We start from the raw sequence: 27,887 nt of genomic DNA on the forward strand, positions 1-27,887 counted from the left end.
CTTGCTCTGGGGGTATTTGATTTTTTTTTTGGGACATTTTCTAGCTATCTGTAAGGCAGGTTCTCCAACAAGTTTCTCTGGTTGTGATCCTCCCCATCTTTTAAGCTTAAATTCTCTGTCACTCATGTATTTGCTATCAAAGAGCACTTACTTGAGCACCTCCTACGTCAGGCACTTTGTTGAGCCCTGGGGACGTGGAGATGAAGAAAACAGAGTCGCAGGGCAGAAAGATGTGACAATAGAGAGGGCTGGTATGGTTCTGGCTTGTGTGCCAGGCTAGAGGATGTGCCCGCTAAATACGGTGAGTCATTCAACCCTCACAACAATATTGTTAGGTAATCTTGTTATCCTCATTTTAGAGTTGAGAACGCTGAGGCACAGAAAAGTTAATTAAGGTGGCCAAGGTCACACAGTTAGAAAAAGTAAGAATGAGGATGGCAGCCCGGGCAGTTTGGTTCCTGCATTTGGCCACTCTGGTGTAGCGTGTAATAAAGTTGCATGAGACAGAAGTCCTAGGAGGCGAGTACTTGTGAGTAGTAGGTACTGATTCTGCCGGGGAGAGTCTGGACATTTCCTCTGGGACAGTGAATGCGCTCTAAACTTCTTCCTCAGCAAACTACTCTGGTGCCGGGAGATTTTGATTTCTTCCTGGAGGTGAAAAGCACTCACTCTCCCAGTTTGTCTATCCTTAGGGAAGTTAACACAACCCTGAACTCTTTGTTTGTAGACTCTTGGGGGGGGAATTAGCTGAGCATCAGATGGATGTTCTTCATCAGCCTGGAGGAAGAGAGCAGGGGAGTGGCGAGGGTGAGAAAGAATTCTTCTGGAGCATGGGACATCCACAGCTTTCAGGCGGCAGCAGGATGGCAGAACCCACTCTTTTCTGAACCGCTAGAAAGGAGATACCCAGTGTAGACCCACACAAGGAAGGAGGAAGGGAGGTATTGGAAGGTTCTCGAAATGAACTTCTCTACTTCCTACTTGTCTAATTACAGATTAGATGTTCCATCTGGTACTTTTGTCACACCCACTGAGTAGAGAGGCAAAGATCGCATAGAAGAGAAAAACATGAGGGCCATGGTATCAAAAATATTTTTTTAAATCATCATATATTTTTAAAAGGCACAAACCTCTCTTGACCCCACAGACTCCTTTAACCCCCACGTCTCTTTGGCAAAAACTGCCCTCTTCTTCTCATCCCGCTTGCTCTTGAGCCCATCTTCCCAGGCTCCATCTCCACTCCATGGAATCTGCTCATGCCAAGGTCCCCTCGTCCCCTCCATGTCACCACATCCAGTGGTCATCCCTCAGTTCCCAGTTCCCTGGCCCAACAGATCAGCAGCTTTGGCGTAGCTGACCCCCTTTGCTTTCATGAAACACTTTTCCTGCTTGGCCACTGGGAACCACTTTTTCTGGGCTCTCTTCCTAGCCCCCTGGCCAGTTCTCCTTCTCCCTTGCTGGTTTCTCCTCATTTTCTCCACCACTAAGCACTGGCGTGCCCCAGGGCTCCATCCCAGATACCTTCCCTGTCTTTGTGCACTTCTCTGTCTTCCTCCCCATCTTCTGGCCTTCAGTGACCTCCCCAGGGAACTGTCTCCTCAACACCTCTATTGAGTGTCTAATAAGTATCTCAAACTTCACATGTCCACAAACAAACTCCTGATCTTCCCCCTAAAACCTGCCCCTCTCAGTCTTCCTCATCTCCATACATGACAATTCCATCCTTCCAGTTGTTTCCGCCAAACCCCTTATCTATCCTTGACTTCTCTTTTCCTCTAATATGTCAAATCTAATCTGCAATCAAATCCCATTGGCTCGACTTTCTATATACATTCCAATTTGGATCACTTCTCTCCACCTCCACTACCCTGACCTGCGCCCAAGCCACCATTAACACTCGCCTATACAATTGGAATAGCTTCTTGATTGGTTGCCCTGCTTCCACTCTGTTCCCCAATCTCCTCCTTCCTTGCACCTCACTTCAGCCAGGTTGAGCCTTTAAAAATGTATGTCAAGTATATTACCTCAGCTTAAATCCCTCCAAGGGCTTCCCACCTCCTCATCTCTCCTCCTCTCTCCCCTCCTACCACATGGCTTCCTTGCTGTTCCTCACATGGACCACCCTTACTCTGCCTAGAAAGTTCTCATGACAGGTATCCACATGGCTTTCTGTTTCAAGCATCTATTGCTACAAACCAGATCACCCCAAAACTTAGTGTCTCAAAACAATGCCAGTATATATTTTGCTCATGAATCTTCACTCTGGGCAGGCTCTCTAAGGATAGCTCAGCCCTGCTTTCCTAGACAGCTGAGCATGCTCATCCACATGCTGGGAATGGATGTTGGCTCTTCCAAGGGACCTCAGCTCGAGCTCTGTCCCAAATAACATGTGGTCTTTCCATGTGGCTGCTTCACTTTCTCACAGAATCTTATTGCTCCCTCTGGGGAGCATCTCAAGAGGACCAAGCAAATCTTATGGCCTCTTACAAGTTAGCATGAGAAGCCATATGGTGCCCCTCAGACTGTAGTCCCAGCCTACTCAGATTCAAGAGGAGGGGACACAGATGGAGGTGAGTCACCACCATGTGGAAAGATGAATATACATGACGGGAGATACTGGTGTGACCACACTGCTTTTCTCACCTTTTCCTGTAAACATATGTAGAATAAACTCACCTGGGAATACCCTCTCTCTCTTTACCTTGATTTAATCTTATTTATAAAACTCCTTACCACATTTAAGTGCTCCATAAAACTTTGTTAAATGTATGGCTACATTATCATCACAACAAAAAAAGGTGCTGAGGAATATTTATCAAGAGCTTTCTGTTAGACACTAAAAAATGTATTTATACATATTATCTCACTAAGTTCTCCCGACAACTCTGGGAAGTATTGGTGTTCCTATTTTATGGATGAGAGAAGTTCACACAGCTGGTAAGAGGTGGGGCTGAGGTTCAAAGCTGGGCTTTTAGCTACCATACAATGCATTTAACTTCTTTGTGATGTTGCAGGATGGGTATAGGGTGGACCAAGGCACACGATCGTCTTCACTTTGGTCATGGAGAACAGAGGGTGTGCCATGGCCAAGATCACAGTTGTAGTGTGTCTAGCTGTGGTTGCAGGAGGAGAATGTCACTGGGCATTCCCTCAGAGGTCCTCTGGGCAATGAGTGGCTATGCCATGTCATTTACTTCTTCCCACTTCCCACTTTCTTTCCAGTCTGGGCGACTGTCAATGCCATCTCTGTGGAAACCCCACAGGATGTTCTTCGGGCTGCCCGGGGAAAGAGCGTTACCCTTCCATGCACCTACCACACATCTGCCTCTGACCGAAATGGATTTATCCAATGGGATAAGCTTCTAAGGAGTCACTCGGTAAGCACCTTAAAAAGCTGAGGGTATCATGGAAGTGAATATTACCTGACCATGACCTCTTAGACGACAAGGACTATAAGTCTTTCAATAAATGTTAGAATAAACACCAGCACCCAAGCTGGACTGGGTGGGGAGAGAGTAGTGAGTGTTGGACCCAGTGAGGGGCATAATATGCCACCTTTATTTTGAAAAAGTGACCTTCCATAAAATATCCTTCTGCTGGTCAGTCTCAAGTTACCTAAATTGTATCATCTGAGACAGTCATTCCTTTTGATTAGCACAGAGCTCTCCTTAAGGTCAGATTTTATTGAATAGTGTTTTGGAGTTTTTTTTCTTTCTTTCTTTCTTTTTTTTTCTGTTTAGGTTCTTTTGCGGAATATAGAAGACATTGTATTTTATTTTATTTATTTTTTTGTACCTATTTTTTATTGTTATGTTAATCACCATACATTACATCATTAGTTTTTGATGTAGCATTCCATGATTCATTGTTTGTGCATAACACCCAGTGCTCTATGCAGAACGTGCCCTCTTTAATACCCATCACCAGGCTAACCCATCCCCCCACCCCCTCCCCTCTAGAACTCTCAGTTTGTTTTTCAGAGTCCATCATCTCTCATGGTTCGTCTCCCCCTCCGATTTCTCCCCCTTCATTCTTCCCCTCCTGCTATCTTCTTCTTTTTTTTTTTCTTAACATATATTCATTATTTGTTTCAGAGGTACAGATCTGAGATTCAACAGTCTTGCACAATTCACAGCACTCACCATAGCACATACCCTCCCCAGTGTCTATCATCCAGCCCCCCATCCCTCCCACCCCACCCTCCACTCCAGCAACCCTCAGTTTGTTTCTTGAGATTAAGAATACCTCATATCAGTGAGGTCATATGATACACGTCTTTCTCTGATTGACTTATTTAGCTCAGCATAACACCCTTCAGTTCCATCCACATTGTTGCAAATGGCAAGATCTCATTCCTTTTGATGGCTGCATAATATTCCATTGTATATATATATACCACCTCTTCTTTATCCATTCATCTGTCGATGGACATCTTGGCTCTTTCCACAGTTTGGCTATTGTGGACATTGCTGCTATAAACATCAGGGTGCATGTATCCCTTCGGATCCCTACATTTGTATCTTTGGGGTAAATACCCAGTAGTGCAATTGCTGGATCGTATGGTAGCTCTATTTTCAACTTTTTGAGGAACCTCCATACTGTTTTCCAGAGTGGTTGCACCAGCATGCATTCCTACCAACAGTGTAGGAGGGTTCCCCTTTCTCCGCATCCCCACCAACATCTGTCATTTCCTGACTTGTTAATTTTAGCCATTCTGACTGGTGTGAGGTGGTATCTCATTGAGGTTTTGATTTGGATTTCCCTGATGCCGAGCAATGTTGAGCACTTTTTCATGTGTCTGTTGGCCATTTGGATGTCTTCTTTGGAAAAATGTCTGTTCATGTCTTCTGCCCATTTCTTGACTGGATTCTTTGTTCTTTGGGTGTTGAGTTTCATAAGTTCTTTATAGATTTTAGATACTAGCCCTTTATCTGATGTGTCATTTGCAAATATCTTCTCCCATTCTGTCGGCTGTCTTTTGGTTTTATTGACTGTTTCTTTTGCAAAAGCTTTTGATCTTGATGAAGTCCCAATATTTCATTTTTGCCCTTGCTTCCCTTGCCTTGGGCAATGTTTCTAGGAAGAATTTGCTGCAGCTGAGGTCGAAGAGGTTGCTGCCTGTGTTCTCCTTTAGGATTTTGATGGATTCCTGTCTCACATTGAGGTCTTTCAACCATTTGGAGTCTATTTTTGTGTGTGGTGTAAGGAAATGGTCCAGTTTCATTCTTCTGCATGGGGCTGTCCAATTTTCCCAACACCATTTGTTGAAGAGACTGTCTTTTTTCCATTGGACATTCTTTCCTGCTTTGTCGAAAATTAGTTGACCATAGAGTTGAGGGTCCATTTCTGGGCTCTCTATTCTGTTCCATTGATCTATGTGTCTGTTTTTGTGCCAGAACCATACTGTCTTGATGATGACAGCTTTGTAATAGAGCTTGAAGTCCGGAATTGTGATGCCGCCAGCTTTGCTTTTCTTTTTCAACATTCCTCTGGCTATTCGGGGTCTTTTCTGGTTCCATACGAATTTTAGGATTATTTGTTCCATTTCTTTGAAAAAAGTGGATGGTATTTTGATAGGGATTGCATTGAATGTGTAGATTGCTCTAGGTAGCATTGACATCTTCAAAATATTTGTTCTTCCAATCCATGCGCATGGAACGTTTTTCCATTTCTTTGTGTCTTCCTCAATTTCTTTCATGAGTATTTTATAGTTTTCTGAGTACAGATCCTTTGCCTCTTTGGTTAGATTTATTCCTAGGTATCTTATGGTTTTGGGTGCAATTGTAAATGGGATCGACTCCTTAATTTCTCTTTCTTCTGTCTTGTTGTTGGTGTATAGGAATGCCACTGATTTCTGTGCATTGATTTTATATCCTGCCACTTTACTGAATTCCTGTATGAGTTCTAGCAGTTTTGCGGTGGAGTCTTTGGGGTTTTCCACATAAAGTATCATATCATCTGCAAAGAGTGAGAGTTTGACTTCTTCTTTGCCGATTTGGATGCCTTTGATTTCTTTTTGTTGTCTGATTGCTGTGGCTAGGACTTCTAATACTACGTTGAATAGCAGTGGTGATAGTGGACATCCCTGCCGCATTCCTGACCTTAGGGGGAAATCTCTCAGTTTTTCCCCATTGAGAATGATATTCGCTGTAGGTTTTTCATAGATGGCTTTTATGATATTGAGGTATGTACCCTCTATGCCTATACTCTGAAGAGTTTTGATCAAGAAAGGATGCTGTACTTTGTCAAATGCTTTTTCTGCATCTATTGAGAGGATCATATGATTCTTGTTCTTTCTTTTGTTAATGTATTATATCACGTTGATTGATTTGCAGATGTTGAACCAACCTTGCAGCCCAGGGATAAATCCCACTTGGTCATGGTGAATAATCCTTTTAATGTACTGTTGGATCCTATTGGCTAGTATTTTGGTGAGAACTTTTGCATCCATGTTCATCAAGGATATTGGTCTGTAATTCTCCTTTTTGATGGGGTCTTTGTCTGGTTTGGGGATCAAGGTAACGGTGGCCTCATAAAACGAGTTTGGAAGTTTTCCTTCCATTTCTATTTTTTGGAACAGTTTCAGAAGAATAGGTATTAATTCTTTTTGAAATGTTTGGTAGAATTCCCCTGGGAAGCCATCTGGCCCTGGGCTTTTGTTTGTTGGGAGATTTTTGATGACTGCTTCAGTTTCCTTAGTGGTTATAGGTCTGTTCAGGTTTTCTATTTCTTCCTGGTTCAGTTTTGGTAGTTGATACATCTCTAGGAATGCATCCATTTCTTCCAGGTTATCTAATTTGCTGGCATAGAGTTGCTCATAATATGTTCTTAGAATTGTTTGTATTTCTTTGGTGTTGGTTGTGATGTCTCCTCTTTCATTCATGATTTTGTTGATTTGGGTCATTTCTCTTTTCTTTTTGATAAGTCTGTCCAGAGGTTTATCAGTCTTGTTAATTCTTTCAAAGAACCAGCTCCTAGTTTCGTTGATCTGTTCTACTGTTCTTTTGGTTTCTATTTCATTGATTTCTGCTCTGATCTTTATTATTTCTCTTCTCCTGCTGGGTTTAGGCTTTATTTGCTGTTCTTTCTCCAGCTCCTTTAGGTGTAGGGTTAGGTTGTGTACTTGAGACCTTTCTTGTTTCTTGAGAAAGGCTTGTATTGCTATATACTTTCCTCTTAGGACTGCCTTTGCTGCATCCCAAAGATTTTCAACAGTTGTGTTTTCATTTTCATTGTTTTCCATGGATTTTTTTAATTCTTCTTTAATTTCCTGGTAGACCCTTCATTCTTTAGTAGGATGCTCTTTAGCCTCCATGTATTTGAATTCTTTCTGACTTTCCTCTTGTGATTGAGTTCTAGTTTCAAAGCATTGTGGTCTGAAAATAGGCAGGGAATGATCCCACTCTTTTGGTACCAGTTGAGACCTGATTTATGACCTAGGATGTGATCGATTCTGGAGAATGTTCCATGGGCACTAGAGAAGAATGTGTATTCCGTTGCTTTGGGATGGAATGTTCTGAATATGTCTGTGAAGTCCATTTGGTCCAGTGTGTCATTTAAAGTCTTTATTTCCTTGTTGATCTTTTGTTTAGACGATCTGTCCATTTCAGTGAGGGGGATGTTAAAGTCCCCCACTATTATTGTATTGTTGTCAATGTGTTTCTTTGCTTTTGTTATTAATTGCCTTATATAATTAGCTGCTCCCATGTTAGGGGCATAGATATTTACAATTGTTAGATCTCTTGTTGGATAGACCCTTTAAGTAGGATATAGTGTCCTTCCTCATCTCTTATTATAGTCTTTGGTTTAAAATCTAATTTGTCTGATATAAGGATTGCCCCCCCCAGCTTTCTTTTGGTGTCCATTAGCATGGTAAATGGTTTTCCACCCCCTCACTTTCAATCTGGGGGTGTCTTTGGGTCTAAAATGAGTCTCTTGCAGACAGCATATTGATGGGTCTTGTTTTTTCATCCAATCTGATAGCCTGTGTCTTTTGATTGGGGCATTTAGCCCATTTACATTCAGGGTAACTATTGAAAGATAGGAATTTAGTGCCATTGTATTGCCTGTAAGGTGACTGTTACTGTATATTGTCTGTGTTCCTTTCTGGTCTATGTTGCTTTTAGGGTCTCTCTTTGCTTAGAGGACCCCTTTCAAGATTTCTAGTAGGGCTGGTTTCGTGTTTGCAAATTCCTTTAGTTTTTGTTTGTCCTGGAAGCTTTTTATCTCTCCTTCTATGTTCAATGACAGCCTAGCTGGATATAGTATTCTTGGCTGCATATTTTTCTCATTTAGTGCTCTGAATATATCATGCCAATCCTTTCTGGCCTACGAGGTCTCTGTGGATAGGTCTGTTGCCAATCTAATGTTTCTACCATTGTAGGTTACAGATCTCTTCTCCTGAGCTGCTTTCAGGATTTTCTTTGTCTCTGAGACTCGTAAGTTTTACTATTAGATGTCAGGGTGTTGACCTATTTTTATTGATTTTGAGAGGGGCTCTCTGTGCTTCCTGGATTTTGATGCCTGTTTCCTTCCCCAAATTAGGGAAGTTCTCTGCTATAATTTGCTCCATTATACCTTCTGCCCCTCTCTCTCTTTCTTCTTCTGGGATCCCAATTATTCTAATGTTGTTTCGTCTTATGGTATCACTTATCTCTCAAATTCTGCCCTCGTGATCCAGTAGTTGTTTATCTCTCTTTTTCTCAGCTTCTTTATTTTCCATCATTTGGTCTTCTATATCACTGATTCTCTCTTCTGCCTCATTTATCCTAGCAGTTAGCGCCCCCATTTTTGATTGCACCTCATTAATAGCCTTTTTGATTTCGACTTGGTTAGATTTTAGTTCTTTTATTTCTCCAGAAAGGGTTTCTCTAATAACTTCCATGCTTTTTTCAAGCCCAGCCAGTATCTTTAAAGTAATGATTCTGAACTCTAGATCCAACATCGTACTAATGCCCGTATTGAGTAGGTCCCTGGCAGTCGGTACTACCTCTTGTTCTTTTTGTTGAGGTGATTTTTTCCATCTTGTCATTCTGTCCAGAGGAGAATAGATTAATGAGAGAACAAAATGCTAACAGGGTAACAACGTCCCCAGAAAATATACTCTAAACAAATCAGAAAAGACCTGAAGCCAGGGAAAAGAAAGGGAAAGAGAGAGAGAAAAAAAAGAAAAAGATAAAAACAAACAAAAACAGAACAAAACAAAAAAAACCCAGAATATGATCAAATATGATCAGGCTGGTGCATAGATCAGTGCCACACCCTAGATTTTGGGTGTATTTTGGTCTGTTAGAAGAAAGTGTCTCCCAAAGTTTTAAAGAAAGAAAAACTTATATATGTACAAAAATAAGGGTTGATATGATGAAGGGATGGAATATGGCTGTAAAGATGAAAATTATAAAAAATTTTATAAAAGGAATTGATAAGAAGTTGTTTGAAAAAAGAAAGAAGAGGATTTAAAAAAAAAAGGAAAAAAAAGGAAGAGAATGTGATCAGGCAGGAGAGTAGAACAAAACCATATACTAGAGATTTAGGGTATATTTCGATCTGTTAGAAGAAACTATCTCAAAATTTTAAAGAGAGAACCACTTATATATATATGCCAAAAATAAGGGTAACTACTATGAAGGGATAGAATATGACTCTAAAAATGAAAAATAAAAATGTTTTTTAAAAAAGTGATTGATAAGATGTTGGTTGAAAAAGGGAAAAAGAAAAATTAAAAAAAAAAAGACAGTTAAAAAAAATTAACTTTGAAAGACTACAGAATCATGGTAAAAAAGCCATGGATTCTAAGTGCAGTATTCCCCTAGCGCTGGAGTTCTGCCGTTCTCATTGATTGGTAAACTTGGCCTTGGCTGGCCTTCTTGGGGATCTTCTGGGAGAGGGGCCTGTTGCCATGGTTCCCAAATGTCTTTGCCGGAGGCAGAATTGCCCCACCCTTGCCCCGTCCAGGCTAAGTAATCTGCTTGGGTTTGCTCTCGTAGCTTTTGTTCCCTGCAAGCTTTCAGTACAGCTTTGGAGGCCGAGAGTGAAAATGGCGGCCTCCCAATCTCCGCCCTGGAGGAGCCGGGAACTCGGGGCCCCTCTCCTCAGTGCACCCCCAGAGAAAAGCAGTCAGTCACTCCCGTCTTCCCAGTCTCCGGCCGCACTCTGTGCTCACCCGGCCTGTGACTGAGCGTTTCTATCTCTGGCACCTGACTCGGTGTGGAGTCTTCAAACCCAGCAGATCCCTGCGGTGTGCTCCCACACCACTCCTCCCAGGGGAGGAAGGGGAGTCTCCCCGGATGTGCCGCTTGTTGGGTCCCTGCTGGAGGAGCAGTGGCCCAACTGTGCCCCGGATCACGGTTTATGGCAACCCCGAGCTGAGAGCCCGCGCCTGGGCTCTGCCTTGGCAGCCGGCTTCCCCGCTCCAATACCTGGGAGCTCTGCCACACTCAGGCACCTCCAGTCTTTCTGTGACCCTGAGGGTCCTGAGACCACACTGTCCCACAAGGGTTCCACCCTCCACTTAGCCACTGGAGTGATGTCCCTCAGCGGAGCTGACTTCTAAAAGTTCCGATTTTGTGCTCCGCGGCTCTATCACTTGCCAGAAGTGGCTGACAGAGCCCCTCTCCCCTGCCTTCTATCCTCCTGAATATCACCTCGGATTCACTTCTCCACACGTCCTACCTTCCAGAAAGTGGTCGCTTTTCTGTTCAGAAAGTTGTTGCTATTCTTTTCTTCGATCTCCTGTTGGGTTTGTAGGTGTTCAGAATGGTTTGATCCCTATCCAGCTGAATTCCTGAGACCAGACATAATCCAGGTCTCCCACTCCTCCGCCATCTTGCTCTGCTCCCCCTGTATTTTATTATTTTTTTTTATTTTGAAATAGGTAATACAGTCCCACAGGTCCAAAATTAAAACATCATTGAAAGCGAACATTGGGAAGTCTCATTCCCATCCCTGCCCCTCCTGTCTACCCCGATCCTTCTATTCCTCACCATCTCCGCCCCTCCCCCCCTACACTCCCTACCTGTAGGGAAGGCCGATTTTCACTGGTTCTGGTTGTTTGGGACAGCCTCTTTTCTGATTGGTTGGTATCTCTGCTGCAATTATTACGTATTTTGAATATTACTCTCGGCTAAGAGAACCAATTTAGTTATTGTGTATCCTTCCATTGACTCTATGCAAATTCAAGAAAATGTTAGCATGTTTTGTGTGCATGTATGTGTGTTCCTATTTCCCCCTCTTTTTACACAAAAAGTAGCACATTCCAGGCACTGTTCTGCCCCTTGCATTTTTCACTTAACATAGTTCCTGAAGAGCTTTCTCCATCAGTTAATAGAGAGCTCCCTCATTCTTTAAGAGCGTCATAGGAGTCCACTGTGAGGAGACACTGTTAGTATTTAACCAGCCCCATAATGATAGGCACTTTTTTATTCCCAATCGTCCAGTTACCAAGAATAACCATTTACATACGTCATTTTGGGTGTGGACAGGTATACTGCTAGAATACACTCCCAGAAAGGGTAAAATGCTCTGATAATTTCATAGAGACTAGCAAATTGCCTCCATTCTGTGCTCCCCCCAGCAGAACCTGAGTGCTCATTTGTGTGTATGTGTGTGTCTTAAGTAACACATGCATATGACTAAAGATTAAGCAGTAATACTTAAAGTATGTCTACCCCATACCCTGAACTCCCAGTCTCCTGTTCCCCTCACCAAAGGGAACCATTCTCACGAGTTTTGGGGTGGCCTTCAATACATGCTGTGCACATATGTAAACATACATATATGAATATGCATGTTTACAGAGACTACACACACACTGTTCTGCACTTGGCTTTTTTCTCTTAATACATGTCATGAAGCTCTTTCCATATGTCAGTACATTTATACCTATCTCATTTTTTACCCTTGATCTTAGCCAAAAGGCCTAGAGGCAATCTGTCTCATTTTTTAAACATTTGCACAAAGTGTTCCATTTTATGAATGTACTATATGTACCAATGATGCATATTTGAGTTGTTTCCTGTATTTTGCTGCTACAAATAATGTTGCAGTAAATATCTCTATGTGAATGTCTATGGACATATGTACCACACATATATGGCATAAGTGTGTATATAAAGTATATACATGGAGGATAAATTATTAAAAATAGAACTTCTGAGTCACAGGGTATGTGAATTTAAAATTTTGATAAATAAGATCAGATTGCTCTCATTAGATGTCATGCCAATCTCCATGTTCACCAACAATACGAGGACACCTACTTCTCCAACACACAGTATTCCCAAACTGTTTGATATTTGCCATTTTGGTAAGTGAAAAAAGTATCTCATTTTTAAAAATCACATTCGCATTTCTCTAATTATTAGAAATGGAGCATCTATTCATAAGCTTGAGTGAGGTCTACTTTATTTTTATTTATTTTATTTTTTGGGGTGGGAGGAAGAAGAACACATTCAAAATTTATTTTCCAACAGACAGCCAGCATCAGCAGGTAAAACTGCAGGAGTTTCTGCATAGATCATATATTCACGAGGCATCATTTGCTTAACAGTGAGAAAGGCTCTGGTATGTTCTCTGTAACAATATGTACTTCACAGTGTAAAAAAGTGCTAGTCTTGTGTCCCACTTACAATTCCAGGAGGAAAGGCACGACTTGGCCAAAAAAAAAAATTGGATCCTAAAGTCAGGTACAATAACACAGAAGAACTTTTGGTAACAGTCTTGATCTACTTTTCCACATTGAAGGAGACTGACTTCTCCACCCAGAAATTAGGGTCTTTCGTTCTCCTTCTTTTGTTAAACCATTAGAGCAATGTTTCATCATTTGCTTAATATTACATATACAAAAAGGGGAAGTTTAAAAAAAAAATCACAAAAAATATCTTGCATGGCCCCACCATACATCAATTCAGGTTTAAGAAAGGGTGTCAGGACACTTCAGCCGTCCTAAAATAGGAAAATAGAGACTTCGGCTACAAAGCTAAAAATTAAATGAGGTGGATAAATGAGAGCTTTCACACCCATGACTTGCTTATTCCAACTTCATAACCTTCACACAATACTCAAGAACAATCTTCATAATTACTTGGCATAAGCTGCACCAAGGACATTTTTGTACAAATTAGTACGTAAACCCAGGGGTGCCTAGTCTGTTGAGTTGGTTTTGGCTCAGGTCATGATCTCAGGGTCATGAGATCGAGTGAGCTCCTAGTCGGGCTCTGCACTCATGGGGATTGGGGCGGGGGGAGTCTGCTTGAGAGTCTCTACTTTCTCCCTCTCCCTCTGCCCCACCCCACCAGTGTGCTCTCTCCTCTCTCAAATAAATAAATAAATCTTAAAAAAAAAAACTAGTATGTGAACCTATAAGAAACATGCCCTTCCATGAGTCTCTTCAAGAATAAAAACCCAGCTCTTCCAATGAGTAGGCACTGGTGAACTAAATTAACTCACCCGAGGTTCCCTGCTCAGGTGCCTACCCCTCCCGGTGGTTCAGGAAAGTATCTCATTTTTTTTTTTTAATGAGATACTTATTTTAAAATACCAGCCACTCCTTAGATGGTTAAGCGTCTGCCTTCGTTCGGCTCAGGTCATGATCCCAGGGTCCTGGGATCGAGTCCTGCATTGGGCTCCCTGCTTCTTGGGAGCCTGCTTCTCCCTCTGCCTCTCTCTCTCTCTCTCTCGTCTCTCATGAATAAATAAATAAAATCTTAAAAAAAAAATACTGGCCACTCTTGGAGCTCTAGCTGAACTGTCTTTAAATAAGCAGCAACACACATTGACTCCAAAGGACTAAAATCAGTTGAGGGCATCCTACTTAAGGTCCCAAGGTAGAAGGAATTTTGTAATTCTACAACCTTAGTTGTTGTTGTTGTTTTTTAAGTACATTCAGAAAAAAAGAGAGGATGGGTGTAGGGTTGGGGGTCATACAAAACAGGTCCCTAAACAGATGCCAGATCTTGTTCATGTACCTGCATATGGTCATCAGGGAAGTATATAGCCCATTAGGCTAACAGTTGTCTTTTCCATTGTGGTTCAGTAAGTTCCAGAGTGAGGTCTACTTTTAAAAGGCAAACGTGGGGGCACCTGGGTGGCTCAGTCAGTTAAGCACCGGACTATTTATTTATTTATTTATTTATTTATGTTATGTTAGTCACCCTACAGTACATCATTAGTTTTTGATGTAGTGTTTCATGATTCATTGTGTATAACACCCAGTGCTCATTACAACACGTGCCCTCCTTAATAACCATCACCGGGCTACCCCATCCCCCACCACCCTCCCCTCTGAAACCCTCAGATTGTTTCCCAGAGTCCATAGGCTCTCATGGTTCGACTCCCCCTCTGATTTCACCACCTTCAGTTTTCCCTTCCTTCCCCTAATGTCCTCCATGCTATTCCTTATGTTCCACATATGAGGTAAACCATATGGTAATTGTCTTTCTCTGCTTAACTTATTTCACTTAGCATAATCCCTTCCAGTTCCATCCATGTCAGTGCAAATGGTGGGTATTCATCCTTTCTGATGGCTGAGTAATGTTCCATTGTATATATGGACCATATCTTCTTTATCCATTCATCTGTGGAAGGGCATCTCGGCTCCTTCCACAGTTTGGCTATGGTAGACACTGCTGCTATGAACATTGGAGTGCATGTGGCCCTTCTTTTCACTACATCTGTGTCTTTGGGGTAAATACCAAGTAGTGCAGTTCCTGGGTCATAGGGTAGCTCTATTTTTAACTTTTTGAGGAACCTCCATACTGTTTTCTAAAGTGGCTTGCATTCCCACCAACTTGCATTTCCACCAACAGTGTAAGAGGTTTCCCCTTTCTCCACATTCTCTCCAACATTTGTTGTTTCCTGCCTTGTTAATTTTTGCCATTCTAACTGGTGTAAGGTGGTATCTCAGTGTAAGCAAAGGACTCTTGATCTTGGCTCCAGTCTTGATCACAGGGTCTTGAGTTCAGGCCCTCTGTTGGGCTCCATGCTGGGTGTGGAGCTACTTAATAACAACAACAACAAAAAAGAAACAAAAAATGCAAACGTGCCTGCCAGAGGTAAGCATTAGGTCCCTGGAATACCCAGAGTGAAAGCATTTACCTTTTTCCCTGACAGGAAAGAAGGGGTGACCCAAGACGCCCAAGGCCTAGAGCAGCAGGACCCATGGGAAAGGAGAGTAAATCCTGCCTGATGCACCCTGTTGTCTGTTGACCTGGGGACCCTGATGGGCCATGGGCACAGGTCCTATCTATTTCCAGAATCTCAGGGTAAAACCTAGAGAGGGAAGCTGCGGCCTTTAGCTTGAAGAAACTGAAGGCTGTCTCTTCCACCATCACATGTATTCAGCCAACCAGATGTAAGGTCTCACCAGGCACTTCTCTGAGTGCTTAAACACTAAAGTTCTTCTGTTGACTGATGGATCCCCCACTTCCGAAAGGATTTGAGGCAAGCCCCTTGAGGGTGCGGAGAAAGGGATTAAATCTGTGTCCTCAAGGAGATTATTGTGACAGGTCTGGGCAAGGGAGCAGGGGTGCGGGATCCAGGGAGGAAGCCTTGGGATAGCTGTGATTAGGAGAACGGTTGGGGCATCAAGAGCCCCAGGCACAGCCAGCCCGTCAGAAAAGAGCTGAGCTGGGAAGGATCTGCATTCATGGACTGGTCCTCAGCTCAAGACACCTCCTCCTCTCCCACCCGGATGCTCCTCCCCTTCTCAGCCAAGCTTCCCGAGAATTATCTGCCACTCCCAGGGCGGTTGCAGTTATGCCCTGCCCAAGGGTCCCCAGCCCAGGGAGGCTGCACTCCAGTAGCCAACTTGCGTGCCCTGGCACAAGCTGTGTCGGTCCGAAAACTAGGGCACCCGGTCCTACTTTGCCCAAAGGACCTGTGCAGCATCAGACCTGACACTGTGTCTCCACACTCCCTTCTCTACCCAAGCCGGCTCTGCCTTTGGCCTCTACCAACCCACTGACGTCACCGGCAACTTCTCTTTTGCTGATTCAATGTACTCATTCAGGCTTTCTCTTGTTTCATCTCTCGCTAGCATTTCCCACGATTGACCACTTTCCCATCTCGGAATCTTCCTCCCTTGGCTTTTTGGCAGTCCCATCTTGGGTTTTCTTCTGATCCATCTGAGCTCTCCCCGACCTTTCAGAATGAAGTACGCTGGGGACTTGGCATACCATACTCATTTACCTGGGATGGCCTCCTCCAGCCCACGGCTCAGTTAACATCTAAGTCACTGACTTCAATACCTTCATTCCCAGGTGCACTCAGTTGCCCTGTCCACCCCTACTGAGCTCCACCTGGGTGTCCCTTCGACACTTCAGGCACATCACGTATTAAACAGAATGCATCATTTTTTCTTAAAACATTCTCTGTCCAGGTGTTTCTTCTCTTGGAAGTGACATTACCGTACACCCAGAATATTCAGGCCAAAGACCCTCCCCCTTGAGGTCTGCCACTCCCTGACTCCCAGTCCCATTGGTCTACCCTGTTCACCCTCCCTAAATTCACTTCATCCTTCCCATCTGCACTGCCACAGCCTGATCCGAAGACCCATCGTTTTTCATCTGAATTGCTCAACTCATTTCTTAACTGCCTTTGCTTCTCCTTCTAATTCATTTTCCACCCTGTGTTGAGAGCTAACTTCCTAAAATACACGGCTCTCTAGTGCTTTCAGGATAAAGTGCAACCGATTCAGTCTGTATACACGTCCTGCAGTCTGGCAATACAGAATCGCCAGGGTCGGGGCTCTGAAGCCAGACGTCTGGTTCAAATTCCTGCCCTGCCATTTGGTTAACCACGTAAACTTGGGAGAGGTACTTCACCTCTTGGTGCCTTGGTTTCCTCATGTGTAAAATGTGTATAATCATAATACCTCCATCACGTCAGTGTTGTGAGATAATACACACAAAGTGCTTGGAATAGTACCCAGCACAGAGCACACACTCAGTAAAGAGCAGCTATGATCTTTATTGCTACCTGCCCATGCTCATCTTCCACCCACCCTCACACACTCACCTCCATTCATACTGAACCACTTGGGGTTGACCCAGAGCTTCCCACTCCTAGGTCTTTCTTCAATGTTCTCCCTTTGCCTAAAATGCCGAATACATCTGTCCTCCTCCAACGTGCACGGCCCCAACCCCCTAGCCCTTTGCCTGGCCGGTTCTCCTTTGTCCTTCAGGATCCCAGACACTGTCTTCTGGGAACTCTTCCAGGAAGCCTTCCCAGGCTTCCCAGTTTAGGTGTAATGCCTCTATTCTGAGGCCCCATAGCTAATCATAGGATGTCGTAACATTTATTCTTTGAGGGCAGAAATCACGAGTTACTCGTCTTTGAATATCACACTCAGGAGTGATGATGTCTAGCACTTACAGCAAACCTACCGTGTCAGGCAATGCCCTGTTTTGCATATATACTTTAATCCTCACAAAAATTGTATAAAATACGGGGCGCCTCGGTGGCTCAGTCGTTAAGCTTCTGCCTTTGGCTCAGGTCATGATCCCAGGGTCCTGGGATCAAGCCCCACATCGGGCTCCCTGCTCGGCGGGAAGCCTGCTTCTCCCTCTCCCACTCCCCCTGCTTGTGTTCCCTCTCTCGCTGTGTCTCTCTCTGTCAAATAAATAAATAAAATCTATAAAAAAATTAAAAAGAAATTGTATAAAATAGGTGTTATTGTTTTTATCTCCATTTTGTAGAAAAGGAAACAGAGTCACATTTTGCTCAAGGTCATATGACTATTAATCCCAGCGGAACTGGGATTTGTACTTGGGCGGTTTGGCTAGAAAGTAGTGATCTTAGCCAGTCTCATGTTCTTTTTGGTAAACAATGAGTAGATCAGTGAATAAATAAATTCCAAAGGCAAGAGTCAAGTAAATAAAGTGGGCTTGGAAGCCAGTGGTGGCCGCCTAGCATAATGTGTGGCACGTAATAGGTGCTCATTAAACTCTGGTTGTCTGAATGAGAGAACAGTTTGAAATCAAAAGGGTAAGAGAGATGCCAGAGGTTACCAGAGGTGAAGGTTTGGGGATCCGAGAAAGCCCTTTATCCATATGTGCTTCTGTGTTATGAACTGCCTATCTGCCCTGGTCCTTCAGTAGTTTCATTAAAAGGACACATACATTATAAGAGGAACCCACAAATGGGCACTACATATTAGAGCTGTTTGTTCTTAGGGGTTGGTGAGCCCGCCCTTTGGGCCTGGGAAATGGTGGATGAGGCTACTCAGAACAGGCTGCAAGCACCATGCCAAGACTTGGGGTAAGACCGAGTGGTGTTTCTTCTTCCTCCCAGGAAAGGGTGCTCACCTGGCAATTTTCGTTGAAAAGCTACATCTATGGTGACCTTTACAAGAACCGCGTCAACATATCGAGCAATGCTGAGCAATCAGATGCCTCCATCACTGTTGACCAGCTGACCATGGATGACAACGGCACGTACGAGTGCTCAGTCTCCCTGCTGTCAGACCTGGCGGGAATCTCTAAGTCACGTGTCCGGCTCTTGGTCCTCGGTGAGCATCTCCGTCTCCTTCCTGGGTGGCAGGGAGGTGGGGCAGGGAGGCGTGCTCAGAGAAGAAGTGCCCTCGTGGGAAGGTAAAGTCAGAGGCAGCCAGACCTGACCAGGAGCTCAGACTCCTCCCCTCATCCCATCTGCCTGGGCAGGGGGCGGCTCTTCCCTTTTTAACCGAAGACTATTCTGAGTGGCCCACCAATGGCACACAGTTCCAGGGTAGTGGAGAAGGCTGGTTTGGAGTAGCCCCGGGGTCAGCCTGGGACATTCTGCCCGTGCTCTGTCCAGTGCTCTTCCCCATAACCCAGCTCCCTTCCTTTTCATGGCCAACTTATTAGGGAGAAGAAAAAGGGAAGTTCTAGATCCTAAATAAGGACTCTCACTGGGCCTTCCTTTGGTGCTGAGAGCCAGATTGTGAACTTCCCCGTCATAAGTTCAGCTAATCAGTAGAAACCCTTCACACCAGCATCTCCCCACGCCGGGCCCCAACCACACACCGCTGATCAGGCTCTACCACCTTTGAAATATGTCCCAAGATGACATTCTTTTCATACAGATAACTTATTATTGGAGCTTATAGTTTTGGAAGAATCTGAACAATCATCTACTTTAGTATCTTCATTTTGTAGATGAGGCCCAGAGAAAGTAGGCACCTGACTCAGAGTCAGTTACTGGATGCATTTTAAGGAATGGCTCCTCTAGGTCCAATATAAGGAGTGGCCTCCACCCTGGAAGGTAGCAATGCTTTAAACCAAAATGATGGATCATTTTTCCTTTATTTTTTCCATTTATACTCCTTAGTGGGATTTTTTAAATTGCGGGAAGTGGCTGCCTGGCTTTTTGAAACATTGTGTCAATCAAACAATGTAGCCCCGAAGAGAGAAATTAACCGTCTCCTTCCATCTTACCACCAGCCTGGTAGCCAACGGTAATATTCCTCCATACTTCTCTCCACGTCCTTTTCAACTATGCAAGTGTGCATGCACACAAACACTTTTTCTTTCTTTCCTTTCCTTTGGAAAAAAAAAAAAGAGAGATCATATTATAAAGATCACTCGGCAATGTTTTTTTGGGTAATGTTTCATGCATATTTCTCCAGATCAATACCTATAGATCTACCTGTTAGCAGCATACATTCCATCACGTGGATGTACTATGATTTATTCAAGTGTTCCATCCAGATGGATATCCTCAGGCTGTTTCCAGTTTTGTGTGTGAACAATACTGATATATATAGATATTCTTCCACTCTGTTGTTTTTATTTCTAGGGGATAGATTCTTAAAAGTAGGATTTCTGGGTCAAAGACGATGCCTTCATTAAATATTAATCCATACTGGCAAACTACTTTCCTTGAAGCAACTTACATTGTTACGGCATTTTATGAGCATGGCTGTTTTCCCATATCTTTACCAGTACTGAATGTTATCAATCTTTTTAGTTTTTGTAAATTTTGTTAATTTGTTAGGTGAGAAAAAATTCAGTGCAGTCTAAATCAAAATGTTAATCTAGCCACTAATAAGCTTCACTACCCCCCATTTGGGCCCAACCCCCTTCGTGACATGAATCAGCCCCCACCCCCACCCTGCCATTGCAGCCTGGTCCAGCCGGCTTCTCTCGCTTCTCTCGGCAACAGGCAGGCACCACAGTCCTCAGGGGGATCCCCAGGGACCCAGAGGCATCTATAGAGCCCTTCCATCCTCACACTGCAGGATCAGCACTTCAAGAACTTACAGGTTTCTGTCACTCAGCGAGCCTCAGCCAGGGAATGAGAGATGTCAGCTCCCAACAGTAGGGAACCCCAATCTCCATGTTGGATTCTTTTGGTGCCTCCCTGGCTTGACCCAAGATGGGGGAAATACCTCCTTCCCTTCCCCCAAGAGAAGGAGAGGAAATGCTCATGTGTCCTTATTCCTAAGCATCCTCTTCAAAGAGATCTCCTCCCTGCTGAACCTCCAGGCTTCTCTTGCTTGGGTGGGAGGAGGGTCACTGATAACCTAAGGATTCGCTCTTGGAAAGGCTGCTGGGATGTTTCTCATGCTTCTCCTTAATATTGAGGACACTTACTCCCCTGGAGGTTGTAGTGGAAATTCTGAGGCACAGGAGAAGTCCCGATCTGTATCATGCTGATGTTTTCTATCACGCATTTGAGGTCCCTTGTCATGTACCACCACCTCTGGGAGTCTAAAAATGAACTTAATGTTCTTTTCTTTTTTTTCACACTTAGACTTTTATTTTACCTGGAATTTATTTTTGTAAATAAGATGCTAGGAGTCTAACTTTGTTTTCTTCCACATGGATAGTCAACTGCATGAGCATCATTCACTGTACCACAGAAACACTGATCATCCCACTGGGATGCTAGCTTTGTCACATAGGAAGTTCTTACACAGAATGGCTGCTTTCTTACTCCTTTTTTTGTTCATTTTTCTTTTGATTATTCCTATGCTGATATTACATGGTTTTGATTACAGCATGTTTATACTCAGTGTTGATATATATATAGGCATATTTATCTAATTTTTTGTTTTTCTGTTTTTTGTTTTTTTGTTTATTTTTAGTTAGAGCTATCAGTGTTTGAATAGCTTTTAACACCTGGCACTGTGTAATATCTTCTCTTACTAAACTTTTCCAAAAAAATTCTGTCAATTTTTACACATTTATTCTTCCATGTTAATTTTTTAAATCACTTTGCTTAGCTAAAAATAGAAGTTGATTGGAATTATGGTCAATTTACAAATTAATTTGCAAAGGAATGACATATTAAAAAGATTAAGTCCTCTCATCTAGGAAGAAGTATTTCAGATTTAATGACCTTCAATAACAAGGGATCTCTAATAGAATTCCAGGCCTCCCGTGGACAGAAGCAGAGCCCTTTTTTTTGGTTTGTAGAAGGAAGGCACAGGACCTCTTTCACAACTCTGCACCCATCCATGTAGCCAAATTTCCCGTTTCTCCGAGTCCTAAAACAGAGGGGTTTTTATCTTAAATAGAGAGAAAACTACCATCAACTTGCAATGACCTTGGTCTATGGGAAAGTTGCCACAAATTCATGGGCATAATAGTTCCCATTTACTGAGGACCAGGTATGTGCCAGGCATCTAAGAGCTTTACATTTACTGTCTCTTTTAATCTCTGCAATCCATCTGTGGAAGTGGGTACTAACACGTTTAACAGAACGCTGAGGCTCGAGACACCTGTAGAAAGTGTGCAAGCTTCCGTCAAAACAGCGTGGCCCAAATGCAAAGCCCTGCACTGCTCCGCCACGTAAGCCTGCCACCCCCGGCCAGTAATTGATCCAGGTCAGGAGGATTCCCAAATTCTTCTAGGTTTACTTACCTTTTCAAAGTACCCTCTCTGTCAGTTGATAGCAGACATAAGCTTGCCAGTGATGTTTTAGCTGGCCCCGGCAGTAACTTGAGCTCTGCCCTTCCTGGATCCATGCCAGCAGAAGGTTGGCGGGGCAGAGCCAAGAGAGCCCTGGATATGCCATTTGCCCTCATTTGTCCACAGAGCACCTGCATCTTGGACACATCACTCATTGATAACTGAGGTTCTGTACCTGCTCTTCCATGTGGGAGGTCTTTGCTTAGGGTCCAGGAGATGGAAGCCCCACTGGCCCATGAGTGCGTGCCTCATTGTCTCTGGGTTTTCACAGTGGGGGCTCTTGATGGTCTTAGACCTTTAGGAACATTCACAGCCCCTCTCACCTCACGGACGAGGCTGTCACCATCACACATTATCATCTTCTAGCATTTTTATAGCCGTGTTTTAGTTGCTCCCAATCTAGCTGGGGTGCCTGATGTGTTTGTCTATCCAGGACCCTTAGAGCAAGGGGCCTGCTCTCTGGAGGGCCCCTCAGGTCGAGATCTGTAGCGCACAGAAGGCTGTTAGTTGTTGAAATGGAGCTCTGCTCTTCCCTCTTGCTGCTATAGCAACCTTAGTCCAAACCCAAACAAATAACTGTGTTTGCCTTGCCTGTTAAAAATACTAATTAGAAAAAAAGAGAGAGAAACTAAAAAAGAAAAACATTCACTCGTATCACTAGGTTTTATATTTGTCCACGTTGACTTCCAGCTCCTCTGCACATGCTTATTCATGTCCATAACTGAGTTTGTAGCCGAATGGGTTGGTTCTTTGCTCTTTTCATTCCTCACCAGGTAGCACCTTCCGCTGTCTTAGCACCTACAGTCCCTTAAGCTCCCTGCTACTTGGGTGAGTGGGTAGAGTCCTCTGTCCCTGGCTGAACATTCAGCCTGTTCCAATCAAAACCATTATGAATAATGTTGTAACAAATTGTTTTGTGTACATAGCTCTTAATTTTTATTTGCGTTAGCTCCTTGGAGAGATATTATAAGCTAAGAAAATGCACATTTTTATCTAGTTTCTATTCTGTAGGTCTTCCTCCAAACCCATGGCCCTGAATCCCTCACTTCTCTGGATCTGGTCCTTTTCTGGCTGATTCCGTCTCTTTCTGGCTTCCCTTAAGTAGCTCCCACTTTCCTCTGGCAACAAGCTGGTTGGGGGAAAGGCAGCAAGACCTCACTTACGTGTGAATGTCCGATTCCTCCTTCCCTCCCAGGGCCAGTTTCATTTTAAGACAGGAACTAGCTAACTAGAAAGGCAAAGATACAAGTTAAATCAGAGATTATGGAACTCAGTGTTTTGCTTTACAGCGAGAGAGAGAGAAAGAGAGGAAAGGAAAGAGAGAGAAAGCATTTTGTACTCTGTTCAGAAATCCAGTAAAAATCTTTAAAAGAAAGTTTTGTTTCCAAATGGCTTTTGCTACTGGGCTATTTTTAGGTAGAAGGGCTTTAATTATACGGGGCCGCCCACACGGGGCTGGGCGACCTCACAGTAAACTGAGGGAGCGGAGAGCTTCCGGACAGGGGCGGAGCACGCAGAGCAGGTCACCGGGGGAAGCCACCTGGCCCTGGGGCCCGGCACGCGGCGCTCCGGGGTGGGCGGGGGGGGGGGGGGGGGGAACCGGGCGGCTCCCCGGCCTCTGGCGCCCCCTGGCGTCCGCAGCGGGAGGCGCAGGCTTTGGAGCCGCGCGGTGCCCCGTCCCGAAAGCTCCAGGTACAGCCGCCTTCGGTCTGGGAGGTAGGAAGAGCCCACCCAGAACCCTAGATCTCCAGGAGCCCCGCAGGCCTCACAGCCCCGCAGGAAGGGCTGTTTAAACTAGAGCTGATTCGAGGTGCTAGCTGGTTGTGATGGTGGGGGGCTGAGGAAGGAATCCTTAGAGAAGGATCAGGACAGAGTTGGGGGGGTTGTGCCTAGGGTGAGCTGGGGTGGGAGGACAGCCTGCGGGCTGAGGGGTAAGGGCCCCAGGTGTGGGGGGGGGGGGTACGGACAAAAACCTGACACACTCCTTCATAAGGCTGGTCTCTTGTTACCTCTACTGCCTCCAGAGTGAGTGAAGGCTTTGCCTTAATAATTTCTCCTGGCAAAGCTAGCCTCCAGATATGTCCAGCTTGCTTTTTTATGTTTCTGTAGGTGCTAGATGCTCCTTTGCCTTGGTCTGTTCTCTCTCCTTTTTGTCTCGGATCCCAGAGAAGGCTGGTCACGGAAAGGCTTGACAATGGTCATGCACACCAAGTATAAGGCTGGCTCCATGTGACACTTCTTCGGGGGTGTCATAGTTCAGGCGGGCTCTCTAACTGGGAAAGTTGTAGCCCCCTGGTCAAGGCATCCCTGGGAAGCAGGCTGAGTGCTTTTCATGCGTGGAGAGGGCTGTTCCTGTACCTCTGGAGAGTTCAGGAGGCAAACTTGGCTCATCAACCCTGACCTAGAGTCAGTCTCTGGGGAAGCAGTGTTCACCTTCCCTTGTACCCGTTTGCAGGGCCCGCGAGGCGGACGGCCGCTTGTCAGAGTGGTCCGAAGGCAGCAGTCTCTTCCTGCCCAGGCTGCTTCAGTCCCTGGGGCCTGGATCAGGATATAAAAAGGTGGCTTGTGAACCAAGCTTGGGCCTCTTAGGTTTAGGGACTGTGCAGCTGGGGCTGGTGTGGGGGAGGGCCTGTCATTTTCTCCACGCTTGTCCCACACCTGGTGGCCCTCAGGAGAGAAGAAGGAGCTGTGGGGCACACACACCCAAGAACCCCTTGCCTGTTACAGAGAAAAACCAGAAGTGGCGGCCGGGTGCATCCCGGGTAGCTTCCCCCAGCCACTCCGGCGGGGGGGTGCGGGGAACGGGGGGCTGCGCCGTTCTGCGTGCTCAGTGACCGTGCATCCGTGTAGTCTGGATGGTACAGTGGGTGGTGCTACTGACCGGGGCAAGCAGACCATCCAGGGGTCTGAAGAAAGAGGTGGAGGGGACAGGCCTGCCACGGGGGATTCAGTAATAGCCCTCTGCATTGTGTGTTCTTCCCGTTCCCAGCCCCAAGGACACGACCTGAAGTCTCAAGCATACTTGATGCTTCTTCCTGCCTCAGGGCCTTTGCACACGCTGTTCCCTCTGTGTGGAGGGCCCTCACCTCTCTCTGACCACCACCACCTCCACTATTGGCCTTGCTTACTCTCACTCTTCCTCCAGGTCACAGCCCAGGCTGTGGGGGTCAGTGTCCCTTGCTTGTGCCTTCCCCGCCCCCGCAGCCTTGCCTCCTGCCCGGTCATAGTCCAGTTACTTGTCTTTTGCCCCCACTGGACTCCTCGAACACAGGGACTCACTCACTATGTCATCCCAGTGCCTAGCGGTATCAGACGTACAGGAAGTGCCCAACAAGGTTTGTAGAATGAGCCATCCTACCCAGTGGTGTAGGATAAGCCATCCTGCGGCAATGCCAAGTGAATGGCACCAGCTTAAGATCCTCGGGAATTGTGGGAGATCACGTCAGGATTGTGAGTGGAGGGGCCTGTTGGTTTCTGTAACCTCCTTTCTGTAGGCTTCCCTTTCCTTGTCTCTTCCTTTCTGCCCCCACCCCCACCCCTTCGGGCCTCGTTCTCACCCAGCATGCAACTCTGCTGCCACCTGGGGTCTCTCCAATCACCCAGCTACTCAGAGCAGTTGCATTTTCTCAGCAAAACCCAGGACGAGGGCAGTGCTTAACACAAAGGGAACCTTCCTAAGAAGTCTGAGTTGAAGGGCTTCAGAGAGAGGGGCCTTTCCCTAACCCAGAGGCAGGCAAACATGGCCAAATCCAGCCTGGGCCTCTTCGTACATGGCCTGCAAGCCAAGAATGGTTTTTACATTTATAAAGGGTTACTGAAAACATGGAAACAGTGTCAGAGACCATAACGTGGCCCACAATGTCTAAAATATTACCTTTGACCCTTTACAGAAATTCTGTTGTCCCCTCATCTTACAGATGGGAACACTGGGGGACTGCAAGGTTTCCCTAAAGTGGCACAGACGAGCCAACAGCAGAAGGAGCTCTCCTGGGCTGGTGGAGAGATCCCTGGACGTGGAGTCAGGAGACCTGGGTTCTAGTCCCACCCAGTCTCCTCTCTGGGCCTCAGTGTCCCCACCGTTTATAATGGTGGTGACTCTAATCTTGTACTCAGGATGCTTCCTGATGTAGGTGCGTGCTGCATCTCTGTGATGGTGACAGGGCCACCGAGATCTTTTGCGGTGGATCGACCTTACAGCACTATTTCTCACCAGTAGGCTATGAATTTCTCTGCCTGAGAACAAACAGAGCGGTATGAGTGTGTGTCCGAGGCGGGAGGGGGCTGTCACCGCGCCCAACCTGATGCGTGCCTTCCCTCTGATCCTTCCCCTGTGCAGTGCTACCCTCCAAGCCAGACTGCGGCATCAAGGGGGAGGCCGTGATCGGGAATGACATCCAGCTGACCTGCCAATCGAAGGAGGGCTCTCCGGCCCCTCAGTACAGATGGAAGGTCTACGACGTCCTGAACCAGGAGCGGCCAACCCCAGCAGGTAACGGGGTCAGTGGGGAGGACAGGCCCCCACCCGCAAATGCTAGGGCCGCCAGGGGAGATCCTGGCCTGACCAGTCAGGTCTCCCTGAAGGGCTGCCCGTTTCCTCCCCCGCCCTCCTCCCCGCTGCAGCATCTCTGAGTCTTCTCATGATAATCCCCATCTCACAGGTTGTTGTGGAAAATAAAAGTGAGTCACATAAAGCACTCTGTGGAAGCGCATAATAAATCTTCATCTGTTATCTTTGTTCCGCACAACTCAGTTCCTTGAATAGGCACGTCTGGATAGCCACTCCATGCAAAAGCACCAGGTGGGGTTTTCATTTTGACTGTGATAATGTCCTAAAGTATACATTCGAAGCCTCAAGCCTAGCTCTGGGGCTCCACTCAAGGGCGGCAATTCCCGTCGGCATGCCCCATCCAGGCTGGTCCGGCTCAGGCTCCACGGAAGCCCTCCTTCCCAAACTTGCCCTCCGTTTGTGGCCACAGCCCCTTGCACGACCAGGCAGCTGGAAGGGTCCCTCAGTCTCAGGGAAGGAGACGTTAGGTTCAGTGGTGGTGGCCCAGAGACCTGCTTTGTACTAGGCAGCTTGCTCTTTGACCTTTGGTCAGGAAACAAACTGAAAAACAAAACAAAACAACCCTATATAAATATCTTACTGTCATTACCTTGGTGCCCACTGGTGGGGGGGATTCCTCGGTGCTATCTTTGGGCCCCAGTAACCCCTGGCACAGCCAGCACTCCTGGAGATCAAAACAGACAAAGTCTGAAAGCTGCCGGCTGGCCTAACTTCTGGGCGGTCTCTCTGCTCGGTGTGGGTGAGGAGGAAGTGGGCAGTGAGAGGGGAGCAGAGGGTGGAGACGCCCCGGCTGAATGGACAGGCTGGGCTTTGGTCAAGCAAGGACGATCTTTGTCAGTCTGTCCTTCACTCACCTGGCGGCCAAAAGAGAACTTCTTAAAAGTAATAAATACATAAATAAATAAATAAAACCCACTCACTCCAATGTAAATTAGAAAGGATATTGTGGATTTCAACAAGTTTCCAGTTCTGTTGACAAATTTCTGGCTGGCAAATTACTATCGAGTGTGTCTGGAATTTCTGGAAACCACCTGGCAGCTCTCGTCTGGGTTCGACGGCCCTGCCTCTCTGGCCTGTGCATGACCCAGTGACTCCAGCAATGGTCACCACGGTGTGCCACGGACAGTGGCTGGTCGGCCCGTCCTTCCAGCGAAGTGTGTGTAGGGACACCCAAGGCTGGCGAAGATTACATGGTGAGCACCATGCTGGTTTTATAGCCAGGGCTGTTGTAAACCAGGGGAGGCATAAGGGCATAAAAGGCTTCCCCAAGCAGGGGGCCCCTGAGGCAGCAGGGTAGCATGGTGGCTAAGAGCATGGTGTGGGCTTGAATCCTGGCCTTGCCACTTGTTAGCTACGTGGCCATGGCAATAGCCTCTCTGTGCCTTCGTTTCTACATCTGTAAAATGGACATAACACTAGTACTTACTTCA

The 27,887-nt window shown here is 45.6% G+C and overlaps 1 protein-coding gene across 1 annotated transcript in view; it reads left to right on the forward strand.

Moving 5' to 3' along the window:
* Positions 1-960: 960 nt before the first annotated feature.
* GPA33 (glycoprotein A33) overlaps positions 961-27,887 on the forward strand; it is a 33,684-nt gene continuing 6,757 nt past the window's right edge. The window contains 4 exon segments of the mRNA XM_044916198.1: positions 961-1,012; positions 3,223-3,377; positions 18,289-18,505; positions 26,227-26,379. Coding sequence (XP_044772133.1) covers positions 961-1,012; positions 3,223-3,377; positions 18,289-18,505; positions 26,227-26,379 — 577 coding nt within the window.

This window comes from Neomonachus schauinslandi, chromosome 6 (genome assembly GCF_002201575.2).
Source record: "Neomonachus schauinslandi chromosome 6, ASM220157v2, whole genome shotgun sequence".
Lineage (NCBI taxonomy): Eukaryota > Metazoa > Chordata > Mammalia > Carnivora > Phocidae > Neomonachus > Neomonachus schauinslandi.